The sequence below is a fragment of the Manihot esculenta genome, chromosome 17 (genome assembly GCF_001659605.2).
Source record: "Manihot esculenta cultivar AM560-2 chromosome 17, M.esculenta_v8, whole genome shotgun sequence".
Classification (NCBI taxonomy): domain Eukaryota; kingdom Viridiplantae; phylum Streptophyta; class Magnoliopsida; order Malpighiales; family Euphorbiaceae; genus Manihot; species Manihot esculenta.
Genome location: NC_035177.2, coordinates 8,671,248 through 8,688,507, shown reverse-complemented (window position 1 = coordinate 8,688,507; position 17,260 = coordinate 8,671,248). Strand labels below are relative to the sequence as shown.

At 39.8% G+C, this 17,260-nt stretch overlaps 1 protein-coding gene across 2 annotated transcripts in view; it reads left to right on the top strand.

Moving 5' to 3' along the window:
* Window positions 1-3,247, top strand: part of LOC110605297 (guanine nucleotide exchange factor SPIKE 1) — a 36,573-nt gene extending 33,326 nt beyond the window's left edge. For both annotated transcript variants that reach the window (XM_021743750.2, XM_021743749.2), the window contains exons 30-32: window positions 408-593; window positions 1,586-2,560; window positions 2,733-3,247. In XM_021743750.2, the coding sequence (XP_021599442.1) occupies window positions 408-593; window positions 1,586-2,560; window positions 2,733-2,987 (1,416 nt within the window). In that variant the 3' untranslated portion in view covers window positions 2,988-3,247. The remainder of the gene's footprint in view (window positions 1-407; window positions 594-1,585; window positions 2,561-2,732) is intronic.
* Window positions 3,248-17,260: the final 14,013 nt, after the last annotated feature.

The window sequence follows — 17,260 nt, the reverse complement described above, 5'->3', positions numbered from 1 at the left end:
AATTTAAGGATTTAGTTTTAAAAATACAAGATTTGATTCGTAAATTACACTAAAACTTAGAGACTAAAGTGTAGTTTACACAATATAAAATTCACATCTGTATTGGAAAGGATTTAAATGTTTATGAGGGTATGTTAGGTATTTGAAATGTGACCGGTTGACTAACAGAATTATGGATGGAAGGACCTTTAATTTGGACGGAATGATTATATAGGAATTTAAGTGTTCGATTTTAAAAATATAGGTACCGATTTGTTAATTACGTTAAAACTCAGGGATTAAAATGTAATTTACACTCCATTAATACTGTTTCTGGGGAAGACTTTATGTGAAAATGCTATCTAGAATGAATTTGCCTTATTCATCTGTTTGTCCTGATGAGTTTTGTGCTGCATTTTCATTAACAGGCTTCTGTGATGACTATCGATAGATATGCAGCTGCAGAGAGCTACCATAAACTTGCTATGGCATTTGCACCTGTTCCTGACCTTCACATAATGTGGTTGTTGCATTTGTGTGATGCTCATCAGGAAATGCAGTCCTGGGCAGAAGCTGCACAGTGTGCCGTGGCTGTTGCCGGTGTTGTAATGCAGGTAATTTGTTGAACTGAATGCTTGCAACAGAAAGAAATGGTGAAATTTCTAAATTCTTTAATAAAACAGGCATGATAATAAAGATAAACTCCTAAGCCTTGTAACCAATTATTTATATTATGATGTCCTAAGTATCTGTTAAGTTGTCATCAACTCAAAGCTGTTAAGTCGGCAAATGAGATTGGGATCTACTAACTGTTAGATTAATCTTTCATTTTTTAAGTTTCTTTTTAATTTTTTATTCTGCTAATTTGATGTAGAAGTGGATTATGGTGTTTGAAAGTTGCAAACAGTCTGAACTTCAGTAATAACAAGTTTATTTGCTATGCAGATATGTTGTTATTCTTTGTACATCAAACTCATTATTCGATACTATTAGATAAATAACTTGATAGTTGATTATTTACTTTATATGATGCAATGTTGGACATTTAAATTTTAATGATTTCATTAATATTTCAAAGGAAAACAAATAGTTTTTCCTTTTGATTAATTTAAAATTTAGTCTATATGGTATAGGGAAATGTATTAGTTGGTTCTTCAATTTTGAAGCATACAATAAAATGTCTCTTAAGGTTTTAAAAGATTAACTAATTAGTCTTTTTATTAGTTTTATTCGTTAAGTGGTTTCTATTTAGTCTCTATGTGTAGTTAGTTTCTCTGATAATTTTAGCCGTCAAACAGTGAAAAAAAAAGGAATAATCTAAATTGCCCTCAATGCGTAAAAATTAATAAGTAGATTTTTTAAAATCTCATGAACATTTTAATATATTTTTCAAAACTGTAGAACTAACTATTGAGATTTCCTATACTACAAGGACTAAATAGTAATGTTCTTATTTTAAATAAATTATTTTCTTTGTATTACTATTTGAATAACATTGGTTCCTTTTTTATGTATATCTTATTATAAATATGATTTTGTAAATCAAAGAATGATGGTGGCACTCTTATTTTCTATTTTTAACTAATACTTAATTGAATCCTTGCAGGCCCTTGTGGCTAGAAATGATGGTGTTTGGAGCAAAGATCATGTAACTGCCCTACGTAAAATTTGTCCTATGGTCAGCAGTGAAATCTCTTCTGAGGCATCTGCAGCAGAAGTGGAGGGATATGGTGCATCTAAGCTCACTGTTGACTCTGCTGTAAAATATCTACAGCTTGCAAATAAGCTTTTCTCTCAAGCTGAGCTCTTTCATTTCTGTGCAAGCATTCTGGAGCTAGTAATACCAGTTTATAAAAGCAGGAGGGCATATGGGCAGTTGGCTAAATGTCATACAATGCTTACTAATATCTATGAATCAATCCTTGAGCAGGAATCCAGCCCAATTCCATTCACTGATGCGACATACTACAGGGTGGGATTTTATGGTGATAGATTTGGGAATCTGGACAGGAAAGAATATGTATATCGAGAACCCCGAGATGTACGGCTAGGTGACATAATGGAGAAATTAAGTCATATATATGAATCTAGGATGGATGGAAATCACACTTTGCATATTATTCCTGATTCAAGACAAGTTAAGGCAGATGAATTGCAGCCCGGAGTATGCTACTTGCAGATAACTGCTGTTGATCCAGTGATGGAAGACGAAGATTTGGGAAGTCGACGGGAAAGAATTTTTTCTCTTTCCACTGGAAGCGTCCGTGCGCGAGTCTTTGACCGGTTCTTGTTTGACACCCCATTTACAAAAAATGGTAAGACCCAAGGTGGTCTGGAAGACCAGTGGAAGAGGCGGACTGTCCTTCAGACTGAAGGTTCTTTCCCTGCTCTAGTGAATAGGCTTTTGGTAATCAAATCTGAATCTATTGAGTTCTCCCCGGTGGAGAATGCAATTGGGATGATTGAAACTCGGACAGCTGCCTTACGAAATGAGCTTGAGGAGCCTCGTAGTTCTGAAGGGGATCAACTCCCACGCCTCCAGAGTTTGCAGAGAATTCTTCAGGGCAGTGTTGCAGTTCAGGTAAGTTGCAATTTTCATTTCTTCTTGATGCTTCTCCATGCTCCTATTTCAATTTCCCAATTTCATTTTTCTAGATGCTGGGTTGAAATCTGGTTGAGGTCACTTTGAACTATTCTCTTTTTCGACCAAGTTTAAGTTCCTTCATCTCATAGTAAATTGTATACTTTCACAGGTAAATAGTGGAGTTTTGAGTGTCTGCACAGCCTTCTTATCTGGTGAGCCTGCAACAAGGTTACGTTCACAAGAGCTGCAACAACTCATAGCTGCACTTCTAGAATTCATGGCTGTTTGTAAGCGTGCCATTCGTGTGCATTTTAGATTGATTGGTGAGGAAGACCAAGATTTCCACACTCAACTTGTGAATGGATTTCAGTCTCTTACAGCGGAATTATCTCATTACATCCCTGCAATTCTTTCAGAGCTCTGACATCCATGCAGAATTAATTGTTCTAATTTGCTTTTCAATGTGATATGTCAGTTATCCTAATCTTCCCTATGAAACACGTGCTTGATATTTCAGGGTTCGTAGATATTGTTATTCAGTCGGTGGATCGTGTAGTCCTGTAAATCAGAATGTGCTTGTTCCTCTCATGCCCTTATTTTGGCACAACATATTTCTGGGGAATCTACTATTTGTTCCCTAGTTTTATTCTAAAAATTGAATGATTTAGTTCCTTATTGGAGATATCCGTCCATTTTACTGTTAAAACACCCCTATTTTCTACCATATCCTCCATTTACAGTAGTTTTTGAGGTTCCATCACAGCAGCATTAGCATTAGCATTAGCATTAGCAACTGCATGCTTTATCTGTAAAAAACAATTCGCCATCGAGAGTGGGTTTGTTGATATTGGGCTGAAGGTGCATGGTTACAAGTATGTAGTAGTGAACTTTTGGAGAGTGTCAATGCTGATAATGGTTAATATTGGTGTCTTGTTTATTTGGTTTTCATGTAGTTTGGTTCGTTTCAGTTTTATTTTAATAAAAAAAGCAATTTAACATAATTTTTATATTTCTTTAGTGATTTTAAAATTATTGTTGATTTTTTTTATATGTTTTAATATTTAAATGAATGATTATAGTCCTATATAATTTTATTTTATTTTTAAAATGATTTTCATTAATTATTAAAAATAATATATTTTAATATTCAATAAAATTTAATGTCTTTATTATGGATATAATTAAAAAATTAATAAAAATTAATTTTATTAATATATTTAAAAAGTAAAATAAATAATAATTATAAAATAAATGAAGTATTAAATATTATACATGTTAAATAAAAATTGATCTTCACACTGTTTAAATGTATTTTTTATAAATAAAATATAATAAAATTATATTAATTTAATAACATTATTTTTAATTAAAAATTAACATCGTAATAACATTTTTAAGGATTTTAATTTTTATAAAATTTAAAAACTATTATATTTACATATTTATTATCATTCTTTAATTAATATAATATATTTTTTAGTTATATGATTGATTTTAAAAAATAAAATAATTTTTTTCATAAAGTTAAATTTTTGTAACATGTTTTGAGGAAAGGTACACTCACAACACCTCCCATCCAAGCTAGATGAATTCAATATCTCCTCCAATGGTCCCTTCTACGCAAGCTAGAGAAGATGTTCCCTCCCAGCCAATCCGGAAGCTATCCTTAGAACTCAGTTTGGTTCAAAACAACATATTTTCAGAGTAATTTATTCTGTGAAAAGTATATTTATTAGCAAGTTTACTTTTTGCTTGATTGGTATTTTAAATTTTTGGAAAGTAAAATTATTTTAATGGAAATTAATAATACAAATGACATAAATACCCCTACTCTAATATTAATACTAATTAATCTAATATAACACATTTTATAATGTTCAACACTCAAATCACATAACAATTGACATGTAATTTTTTTTATGATACAATAATCAATGGTTATACTTATAAATTAAGAAAAAAAATGAAATAATTGAAATGACAAAACAAAGTTGAAAGGCATCTTATTTGATAAGTGTGCAATAGTTGTAATTTAATAACATGTTGTTAGATGCAGTATACAAGTGGAGAAATAAATTCTACCTGCTAAATTTGTAAACTGATAGTAATTTCAAATTGATTAAAAGGTATAATAATAAAATAATGAAATTACTTTTTTCCTTTTATTTTATATTGTTTATCCTTTTAATTATTTTTCTCATAAATATTAAAAAAAAAAAAGGAAAATGTCAAGTTCAAGTTTCATAATTTAGAATAATAATCAAGAAACACTAATAGAATTGATGAAGAAAAAAAAAGTTCTTACTTGAATGGCAAAAATAAAATAGATCATGAGAGCCACAACGAGAATAGAGAAAAAAAAAAATAAAAAAATAAAGAGTTGGGGTAAAGTAGGAAGAGGAATAAATTTGTACTCAGGAACTCTACTTACTTGAGATGGGGTGAGTAATTCTAGTACACTTTTATATACACTTCTGTCTCTTACACAGCATAATATCTTTCTTTTTATAGATAAAAGAAAAGCCTTTTAAAGTTTAACAACCCATACTTAGGTATAGTTATATTCCTTGTCTCACACGCAAAAATTTATTTAACTTCACTTAATAAATACATCCAATCAAAGAAACTTGTTGTCGCAAAATATTTCAGCGGCCAACATTCCACCTTGAGAATTTTGTCCTCAATTCTGAATCTCCTTCTTAATTACAGCCAAAGATTCACCGTTGTAAAAAATTAGAGAAGAGAGTAGATATTTAAATACTGAAATCAGATATTTAGAATTGAAACTAGATATCTAAAATCAATAACAAAATTGATAAAAACATAACAATCTTAGTAGATTTTCGCTACTCCTCCTCAAATAACAAATCATAAAAAGAAATGGTTAAGAGCCTTTCTTTCAACAACTAAATTGTAAATTTCAGCAGTTTATAGACATGCATAAGATTCCTCCAACAATTTTTTTTTTTTGCAGCTTATGGACATGCATTGGGTCCCTTCAATAAATTTTTCGGCAGTTTATGGACATACATTGAGTCCCTTTAATAAAGATTTTACAGTTTAGAGACATGTCGGTTTGAAATATAGTTTAAAGACATGATAGTTTGAAACACAGTTTAAAGACATGATAGTCTTTCACAAATTTTAGATCATTTTATATACATACAAGTCTCACACAAATGTTTTTACTTTTTTTTGGACATGTAGATCCCCTCACAAATTTAGAAAACCTCCCAACCAAGTAAATAAAAATCCAAGCTCTCATAGCTTGTTCAAGCATGAAAATGGAGGAATGGAGGAAAACAATAATCTTTATAAAAAAATAAATTTCATTTCAATAAAATACAACCACAAAAGCTTTGAAATAAAGGCCCTTAAAAGATCATTTAGGCTCTGATACTAATGGTTGAAAATAAAAAAAAAATAAAAAGGAAACTTTGATATTATATTCGATTTAGAATGAAAAATAGATATTTAAAACTGAAATTAGATATCCAAAAATAGAAAATGGATATGTAAAACCAAGCAGAAATAAACCTAGAAAATAAAGCATCATTCTGTATAAATATATTAAATGTCCAGTAACAAATTCAAAGATCAAAACTTGAAACTTAAACTTTAGAAAATGCATAACAAAAAATTTAAAATACCATAAGCAAAGGAAGAAAAAGATAAAGAGAAAATAAACATCAAACTTCAATGAAGAAAAGCAAAGTAATACAAAGAAATTTTTTCTTCTTTTTCTTCTTCATCTTTTCAGCATACTTTTACAAAAAATATACTTTTCTCTCTTAACATTTTTATAGCACAATATCTTCATTTTTATAGGAAAAGGAGATGTCTTACAACGTTTAACAACCCATACTCATGTATGATTATATTTCTTATTTTACACACATAAATTTCTTTAAAATCACTCAAAAAATACATCCAATCAAAGAAACTTGTTGCAGCAAAATATTTTAGCTACCAACAGGATTCACAATATACTACATGCTTTTCATATCTTCCCACCATTACCCATTTACTTATATGTGATAATAGGGCAGATATACACATTGTCGCTAATCTTGTTTTCCACTAGTGCACCAAGCACATCTATATTGACTGCTATGTTATTAGAGAATAACTTCAAAGGGTTTTATTCAAACTATTCATGTCCCTTCATGCCTCTCACTTGTAGATCTATTCACCAAACCTCTCTATACCTCAAATTGTAAGGATGCCCATAGATCACTGCAACCAAAATTACGCAGCGGAAAAATAAAGATCTCTGTTTCTCCTTTTAGGATTTGAATGCTTCATTTAATTTGAAAGAAAGATAAATAAATTAACCTTTTAGATTTCGAAAATCCTAGCAGGACTGTAACTTTACGTTTTTTTTTAGAAAAAGAAACTGTTCTGAACTGATGGTGCTGCTTCTGAAATGAACACCCTCAATGGTATCCACACTGTAATACCCGGCTAGACTCCGGTATCGGAATCCCTACCGTCCGGTGGGACCTCGGATGTCGGAAACCTCTAGAAGGGTAAAACTATGATTTTATGAAATGATTTCATGTATTTCATGGTTTTAAGTATGATTTTAAATGAGTTTTTACATGAATGTAGCTTGAAGGAAAACCCAGGTTCGGCCGCCGAACTTGACATTCGGCCGCCGAACATGCATGTGATTAGGAGGCACGTTAGGCCCCCGAAAGCATGAGTGAGGGAAGTGCAGGTTCGGCCGCCGAACCTTATGTTCGGCCGCCGAACATTGCATGGATACGGAGGCACATTCGGCCCCCGAACGTGGCCTGGCCAGCCACATATAAAAGGGTCCCTTTGGTCCGCACGGGTGAGCTTTTTCTCTCCCATTGTCGGCCAAGGTGAGTCTCCGCCGCTCCTCCCTCAATCTTGAATGTTTTCCCTAGATCTTTCATGGTTTTCACGAGTTTTAACTTCCATTTTGAAGATTTGTGAGCTAAGAGCAAGTTTTGGGTATTTGGAGGTTCAAAGAGCTCAATCTCTCCATCTCCAAGCTAGGATCGCCTTTCCTCTCGTTTCTTCAAGAGGTAAGCTTCGATCTATGCTTCTCTTATGTTTTATGAAAGTTTTATGCAAGTTGATGGGGTAGAATGCATGTTTAGGCTTGTTGTTAGGTTTATGAGCTTATGGGTTGTGATGCTTTGATGAACAATGTATGTTGATGGTTGTGTGTTTGAAGTGTTGTAGTTGGGGTATATTATAGTTTGAGACCCCTAGGTGTGATGTATGATGTGTTTGCATGTGTAGATACAAGTTTATGCATGTTTTGAGGTGTTTTGGAGACTGTGGACACAAGGAAACCAAGTTTCTGCCCTTCGGCAGAAACTCAGGTTCGGCCGCCGAAGTGACTTTCGGCCGCCGAACCCCCTTGTGGAGGCAGTTTCGGCTGCCGAAGCCTGCTCCCGAAACTCAAGGTTCGTCTCTGTCTGGGAGGTTCGGCCGCCGAAAGTGCCGCCGAACCTGCATGACCTTCGGCTGCAGAGGGACTTTCGGCCGCCGAACCTGCCGCCGAAAGTGCCCTGATTCAGCCATTTCTTGCATGTTTTCATGTGGTGTTTTCAAGATGTTTTAGGGGGTTTTTGGGGAGTATTTTAGAGTCATGTTCAGGTATGTTTGGTCCCTCATTTGAGTCCACCTGTGTAGGTTCGGACCCGAGGAACCGAGACCCCCAGCAGTGAGCCAGCTGCTTCAGAGTCTCTTCAGAGCTAGCCAGAGGTGAGTGGAATAAACTTTAAGTTTTAAAGCAAATTAATGAAATGTTTTAGCATGATTCACGCATCATGAATGCCATGAGATATATCAGGTTGATTGCATTAGAATTCACGAATATGTTGCATTGCATACTTTGTTGTTGATGTGGATGAATGTTGAATGATCCATTAGCCCTTTTATGTCATGATAGCTTATGTGAGTCCAGGTGTGCCTGCTACGGCTCTACGCCCCTGGCACTATGACTGATTATGGTAGTCCGGGTGTGCCTGCTACGGCTCTACGCCCCCGGCATGTATAAGTAAGGAAGATAGGGGCTAAATGGTGACAAGTTCATCCTTGTTGTGAAATGTTTGTGTTATGGCGCATACATGAAAGCATGATTTAAATTAATGTTTTATTATTCTGCTCACTGGGCTCTAGTAGCTCACCCCACTCCCTTTATCCCCAGAGTTGCAGGTACAGGATAGATCAGGAAGTCGGCTAGAGTGAAGTTCAGTCATGTATGTTGTAATAGATAGTAGTGGACATGAACATGATGTAACGAGTATTTATGACCATGTAATGTAATGAATGATTTGATGATGTATTGAGGATTATAGTAGTGCTTGACCTAGAGGTGTGTGAATCCCCATTATGTACAGAGTGTTTAATGAGTAATGATGTTAATGACCATGATTATCCAAGCTAATATGTATGATGATGATGCCCCATTGGAGTATTTGATGAGGACTCCAGTGTGGGGTTTATGTATGATTTTGTGCATGCACAGGTTTTGCTTGGATAAGAGAAAAGAAAAATTTTTACAGATCATGTATATGTTGTTATGTATGGGATTCCACAGGTTTACAGGAGGTATGTAGGCTTGCTACGGGTCCCGGCGGCCTTAAGCCGATCTGGATCCTAGCGCCGGTAACGGGTCGGATTTCCGGGTCGTTACAGAGTGGTATCAGAGCCCTAGGTTCATATGGTCGGACCTAGAGTGTCGGGCTCATAGAGGTTATAGAAGGTCAAGCACACTAGGAAAATCATGTCCACTAGGATAGGATGTAGAGTCCTGTCTATATGATGATATGATATGCCATGATGATATGCATGTGCATAAATGCTATGATATGATGCTATGTATGTGATGAGGGTTCATGTGTTTCCACATGAACCATATGATGCTAATGATTGTTTATGCTATGTGCTGTTTTTCAGAAAATAGAATGAGAGGAACTCGTCGATCTGCACGATTGACTGGAGTGCCACCTCAGGACGAGGGCGCTGATGCCCGTCCTTCAGCTTTGCCTAGGGCAATGTCCAGTAGGTCCAACAGAGACAGAGTGGCTAGAGACCCTAGAAGGTCTTTGGATCTGAGTAGAAGCAGATCAGTAAGGGGAACAGTGCAGGGAGGAATGTCTGAGGATATGGAGGTAGATCAGAGAAGGGATGGCAATCTCGGTGTGAGCATGCCGGAAGAGGGCATGGGAGAATCAGAAGGAGGCGCTCAGGCCTCAAGTTATGTCCAGCCACATCATTACCCACCCTATTCACACCATCCAGGGTATTCGATGGGAGGTACATCGGATAACCCCAGTTTTAGCCCTTATCCTCCACATATGCCATACCCACCTTACTACCCACCATACTCTCAGTATCCCATGTACCCACCTCCACCTCCCTACACCAGTACAGCAAACCCTACCCCGGGGGATGTCGCACCTCCACCACCACCAGTACCTACTGTCCCGGAAACACAAGTACCCAAACCTACCTCATCTGGAGGGAGCAAGGTCAAGATGACCGATTACATGAAGTTGGGTGCTCCTCAGTATAGAGCAGGTGATGACCCATTTGAGTATCTGAACAGGGTCAAGACTATTACAGATGAGATAGGGGCTGATGACAGTAGAGCCATTCAGATGGCTGGGTTCACACTGGAGTGCAAGAAGGCACGTGGTTGGTTTAAGAACTATGTGAACCCGAGAGCGGACAGTATGTCCTGGGAGGAGTTCGCAAATGAGTTTGCAGGATGGGCTTTTCCTGAGAGCTCTAGAGAGCAGAAGATAATAGAATTCGAACAGTTGAGGCAGACTGAGCAGATGAGTGTGGAGGAGTACACAGACAGGTTCCTGGAGTTGTTGCCATATGCTGGGCAGAATTTGGACACAGATCAAAAGAAGTCAAGTAGATATATTATGAGGCTGCACTCCAGGTATTCCTCTTTGATACAATCAGCAGAGAGGGAGAGTTTCCATGCCATAGTGGATATGGCTAGGAGAATGGAGGCTTGTGCCATCGTTGAGGGGAAGGTAAAACAGTCAGTGGCACAGTCTTCTGGTTCCAAGACCCCAGGTGGGGAAAGGTTAGACTCTTCTTCTCTGAGTGCAGCAGTTGCAAGCAGTAAGAAGTGGGACAGAGGCCACAGAAAATCTAAGAAGAATAAGTTCTGGAACAAGATCAAGTCAGGTCTGGGTTTAGGCAGTGGCTCAAGCTCTGGCGCAGAGGTTACAGCATGTATGAGATGTGGGAGACCACACAAGGGAGTATGTCTGGCGGGGACAAACACATGTTTCAGATGTGGACAGGCGGGTCATCTGGCTCGGGATTGTCCTAGAGCAGCCTTTGCAGCACCGTCTCAGCAGACAGCCTCCGGCAGTGTGGTGCAGCCAGTAGCTCCAGCCGCAACACAGGCCAGTGGCAGAGGCAGAGGGAGAGGGTCAGCCTCTTCATCAGCAGGATACAGAGGTGAAGGTCCATCAGCTCCGGCACGGATCTTCACTATGACTCAGCAGGAGGCCAACACATCCAACACCGTGGTGGCAGGTAATCTCATCATTGGTTGTTCTGATGTGTATGCCTTAATGGACCCGGGTGCATCTCATTCTTTTGTTGCTCCGAGAGTCGTGGAGAGGGTAGGATTGATGGTCTCTGGGTTAGAGTGTCCCCTATGGGTCAGTGGACCCAAGTGTGACCCGTCAGTGGCAGAGGCAGTCTGCCAATGTAGTCCAGTTTTCATAGAGGGAAGATGCCTTTCCGCCGACCTTGTGGTTCTAGATTTGACAGATTTTGACGTCATTCTAGGGATGGATTGGTTATCGACCCATGGTGCTACCTTGGACTGTAGAGACAAGGTAGTCAGATTCAGAGATCAGGATGGGTCAGAGGTCGTCTTCAGAGGAGACAAGAGGGGTACACCTAGAGGTCTGATCTCAGCTCTTCAGGCTCGTAGGTTGCTTAGGAGGGGATGTCAGGGGTTTCTAGCTCATGTGAGGGAGTTAGATAGTCATGTCAGAGAGCCCGCCTCAGTGCCTGTGGTGAGTGAGTTCTTAGATGTTTTCCCAGACGAACTGCCAGGGTTACCACCTGCTAGGGAGATAGAGTTCGAGATTGAGTTAATGCCTGGTACCAGACCGATCTCTATCCCTCCCTACAGGATGGCACCAGCTGAATTGAAAGAATTGAAGGAACAGTTGCAAGAACTGGTAGATAAGGGCTTCATCCGACCGAGTACTTCACCTTGGGGTGCTCCGGTTTTGTTTGTGAGGAAGAAGGATGGATCCCTCAGACTTTGTATCGACTACAGACAGTTGAACAAGGTCACTACCAAGAATAAGTACCCTTTGCCGAGGATCGACGATCTATTCGACCAGCTAGCAGGAGCAGGTTGTTTCTCCAAAATAGATCTGAGATCAGGGTACCATCAGTTGAGGATAAGGAATGAAGATGTACCGAAGACAGCTTTCAGGACCAGGTATGGGCACTATGAGTTCCTTGTGATGCCGTTTGGGTTGACCAACGCCCCTGCAGCATTCATGGACCTCATGAACAGAGTATTCAGTCAGTATCTGGATCACTTCGTTATTGTCTTCATAGATGATATCTTAGTGTATTCCAGAAATGCAGAGGAGCATGCCCATCACCTGAGAACAGTTTTGCAGACCTTGAGAGAGCATGGCTTGTATGCCAAGTTCTCCAAGTGTGAGTTTTGGCTTAGGAGCATATCATTCTTGGGGCACATTGTGTCAGAACAGGGTATTGAAGTAGACCCCAAGAAGGTAGAGGCTGTAGCTAACTGGCCTAGACCCACCACAGTGACCGAGATCAAGAGTTTTCTGGGTTTAGCAGGTTACTACAGGAGGTTCGTTCAGGACTTCTCAAAGATTGCTGCTCCTATGACCAAATTGACAAAGAAGAATCAGAAGTTCATATGGACCGATCAGTGTGAGGAAAGCTTTGAGGAGCTTAAGAGGAGGTTGACTTCAGCACCGGTGTTAGCTCTGCCAAAAAGTGATGATGACTTCTCAGTATATTGTGATGCATCCCGTGTGGGATTGGGTTGTGTGCTAATGCAAAACGAGAGGGTGATCGCTTATGCTTCAAGACAGCTGAAGAAGCATGAGCTGAATTACCCCACACATGACCTAGAGATGGCAGCAGTGATCTTTGCACTCAAGATGTGGAGGCATTACCTTTATGGGGTAAAGTGTGAGATCTTCACAGATCATAAGAGCCTGCAGTACATCCTGAGTCAGAGAGAACTGAACATGAGGCAGAGGAGATGGGTAGAGCTGTTGAGTGACTATGATTGCAAGATTCAGTACCATCCGGGTAAGGCGAATGTTGTGGCAGACGCCTTAAGCCGGAAATCACTCGGCAGTCTATCCCACATTTCAGCGGAGAGGAGGCCGGTGGTGAAGGAGCTCCACAGACTTATGAGTGAGGGATTACAGTTGGAGTTGTCTGGCACAGGTGCCTTAGTGGCTCAGATGAGAGTGACGCCCGTGTTTCTGGAGCAGGTAGCTCAGAAACAGCATGAGGACCCAGAGTTGGTCAGGATAGCCAGAACGGTTCAGTCAGGCCAGAGTGATGAGTTCAGGTTTGATGATAAGGGGATCCTCCGCTACGGGAGCAGATTATGTGTGCCAGATGACATTGGTCTGAAGGGAGATATTATGGGGGAAGCCCATAATACCAGGTATAGTGTTCACCCTGGAGCCACCAAGATGTATCAGGATCTGAAGAGAGTGTATTGGTGGCCAGCTATGAAGAAGGACGTGGCACTGTTCGTGTCAGCCTGCGATGTGTGTCAGAGGGTGAAACTAGAGCATCAGAAGCCGGCTGGAATGTTGAATCCACTACCGATTCCAGAGTGGAAATGGGAGAATATAGCTATGGACTTCGTAGTGGGGTTACCGGCGACGTCCAACAGATTGGACTCCATATGGGTGATTGTGGACAGACTCACCAAATCTGCTCACTTCATCCCTGTCAGGAGTGGTTACTCTGTGGACAAGTTGGCGCAGGTGTACGTAGATGAGATTGTCAGACTGCATGGGGTCCCGGTATCTATAGTGTCAGATAGAGGGCCCCAGTTCACCTCCAGGTTTTGGCGGAGTCTGCAGAACGCTATGGGTACCAGATTAGACTTCAGTACTGCCTTCCACCCACAGACAGACGGACAGTCAGAGAGGACCATCCAGACAATAGAGGATATGCTCAGAATGTGTGTGCTAGATTTTGGCGGTTCTTGGAGGCAGCATCTACCTTTGGTGGAGTTTGCCTACAATAACAGCTATCATGCTAGCATAGGGATGGCTCCATATGAAGCTTTGTACGGGAGGAAGTGCAGATCACCTATCTGCTGGGAGGAAGTAGGAGAGAGGACTCTTGCGGGTCCGGAGTTAGTAGAACTTACCAGCAGGGTAGTACCCATAATCAGAGAGAGGATCAAGACTGCTGCTAGTCGGCAGAAGAGTTATGCAGATATCCGCAGAAGACAGTTAGAGTTTCAGGAGGGGGATTTGGTTTTGCTCAAGGTGTCTCCTATGAAAGGAGTGGTTCGGTTCGGGAAGAAGGGTAAGTTAGCTCCACGGTACATCGGTCCTTTTGAGGTGCTTCAGAGGGTCGGTAATGTGTCGTACAAGCTAGACTTGCCTGCTTCGATGGAGAGAATCCATCCGGTTTTCCATGTTTCTCTATTACGGAAGTACGTGTCGGATCCTGGAAAGGTTCTTAGTGAGCCTGATGTAGAGATCCAAGAGGATCTCACCTATGTAGAGCAGCCAGTGCGGATCCTAGACACTCAGATCAGAAAGTTAAGAAACAAGGAAATCCCTATGGTGAAAGTCCTTTGGAACCACCACAATATTGAAGAATGCACCTGGGAGACACGGGAGTCCATGCTCCAGCAATACCCCCATCTGTTTTGAGGTGAGTGTTAGTTGTTCTATGTGTTGCATGTATGATATATTGTATGCTATGTTCTATGTTGTGATTGATGCCATGCTTTGTATGTTAGTTGAGGAACATTCGGGGACGAATGTTCTTAAGGGGGGGAGAATGTAATACCCGGCTAGACTCCGGTATCGGAATCCCTACCGTCCGGTGGGACCTCGGATGTCGGAAACCTCTAGAAGGGTAAAACTATGATTTTATGAAATGATTTCATGTATTTCATGGTTTTAAGTATGATTTTAAATGAGTTTTTACATGAATGTAGCTTGAAGGAAAACCCAGGTTCGGCCGCCGAACTTGACTTTCGGCCGCCGAACCCCCTTGTGGAGGCAGTTTCGGCTGCCGAAGCCTGCTCCCGAAACTCAAGGTTCGTCTCTGTCTGGGAGGTTCGGCCGCCGAAAGTGCCGCCGAACCTGCATGACCTTCGGCTGCAGAGGGACTTTCGGCCGCCGAACCTGCCGCCGAAAGTGCCCTGATTCAGCCATTTCTTGCATGTTTTCATGTGGTGTTTTCAAGATGTTTTAGGGGGTTTTTGGGGAGTATTTTAGAGTCATGTTCAGGTATGTTTGGTCCCTCATTTGAGTCCACCTGTGTAGGTTCGGACCCGAGGAACCGAGACCCCCAGCAGTGAGCCAGCTGCTTCAGAGTCTCTTCAGAGCTAGCCAGAGGTGAGTGGAATAAACTTTAAGTTTTAAAGCAAATTAATGAAATGTTTTAGCATGATTCACGCATCATGAATGCCATGAGATATATCAGGTTGATTGCATTAGAATTCACGAATATGTTGCATTGCATACTTTGTTGTTGATGTGGATGAATGTTGAATGATCCATTAGCCCTTTTATGTCATGATAGCTTATGTGAGTCCAGGTGTGCCTGCTACGGCTCTACGCCCCTGGCACTATGACTGATTATGGTAGTCCGGGTGTGCCTGCTACGGCTCTACGCCCCCGGCATGTATAAGTAAGGAAGATAGGGGCTAAATGGTGACAAGTTCATCCTTGTTGTGAAATGTTTGTGTTATGGCGCATACATGAAAGCATGATTTAAATTAATGTTTTATTATTCTGCTCACTGGGCTCTAGTAGCTCACCCCACTCCCTTTATCCCCAGAGTTGCAGGTACAGGATAGATCAGGAAGTCGGCTAGAGTGAAGTTCAGTCATGTATGTTGTAATAGATAGTAGTGGACATGAACATGATGTAACGAGTATTTATGACCATGTAATGTAATGAATGATTTGATGATGTATTGAGGATTATAGTAGTGCTTGACCTAGAGGTGTGTGAATCCCCATTATGTACAGAGTGTTTAATGAGTAATGATGTTAATGACCATGATTATCCAAGCTAATATGTATGATGATGATGCCCCATTGGAGTATTTGATGAGGACTCCAGTGTGGGGTTTATGTATGATTTTGTGCATGCACAGGTTTTGCTTGGATAAGAGAAAAGAAAAATTTTTACAGATCATGTATATGTTGTTATGTATGGGATTCCACAGGTTTACAGGAGGTATGTAGGCTTGCTACGGGTCCCGGCGGCCTTAAGCCGATCTGGATCCTAGCGCCGGTAACGGGTCGGATTTCCGGGTCGTTACACACACGAACATTTTTGTCTGGAGTGCTAGCTCTCTGAATGGATGGATTAGCTATGTGCTCCAAATCTGCAACAATAGAAAACAACTACAAAAAAAATTCTCCTCACGCTTTTGTAAAACTCTCAAAGAAAGTGTTTTCTGTTCACTCGTTTTCACATAAACTTTTCATTTTCACACACTTCTTTTCGTAAAAGAATTGTGATCATCATAATACTTTTCAAAAGAAAATGAAAAGATCTTTTATCCGTAACCGTTATAGATAGGCTGCAGATCTTTTAAAATATTATTATCTTATAATAATTACAAATAATTAATATTAATAATAAGAACATCTTTATTAATATTGTAATACCCGGCTAGAATCCGGCACTGGAATTCCTGTCGTCTGGTGGAATCCGAGGTGTTGGAATTCTATAGAAGGGTAGGATTTATGTCTTCTTAAGTGTTATGTTTTGTTTTAAGGTTTTCAAGTTGAAATGATATGTGTTTTGAAGAGAAAAGTCTATGGAGACTTTTGCCAAGTTCGGCCGCCGAAGGTAAGTTCGGCCGCCGAAAGTGCCCAATGTTCAGCTTTCGAAGCTCAGATTCGGCCCTCGAATGTTGCATGGTTTTGCATGCGATTCGGCAGCCGAAGCTGAGTTGGCCAGCCAGCTCTTGTGCATTCCTTAGTCAGCATTTTGGACAGTTGTTATCTCCAAACCCTGTCCAGAAGATTGGCCACGTCTCCCATGATTTATTTGCAAGTCTTTTAGCAAGCCTTTTAGCAGCTCATGCAGAGTTTTTGTTGGTTTTCAAAGGTTTTGAAGGTTTTGAAGCTAAAAGTTAAGTTTTGAGATTTTATGAGTTTGAAGAGGAGTTGATCCATTTCCCTTTGTTCAGATCGTTCATCTTCTTGTTTACAAGAGGTAAGTGAAGATCTTGAACTTGTTTTAATGTTTTACAGAAGTTTTATAGAGGTTTAGGTAGAGATGCATGCTTAGGTGAAAAAGGGTGTTTTTGATGGTTTAAGCTTGTAAGCATGATTATGTGTTATGTTTGATATGTTTGTTGGGGTTTTTAAGTAGTTTTGGACCGCTTTGTACATATACATGAGTGTATGTGTGTTGAGGAGTTGAGGTATGCATGTTTTGAGAGGTT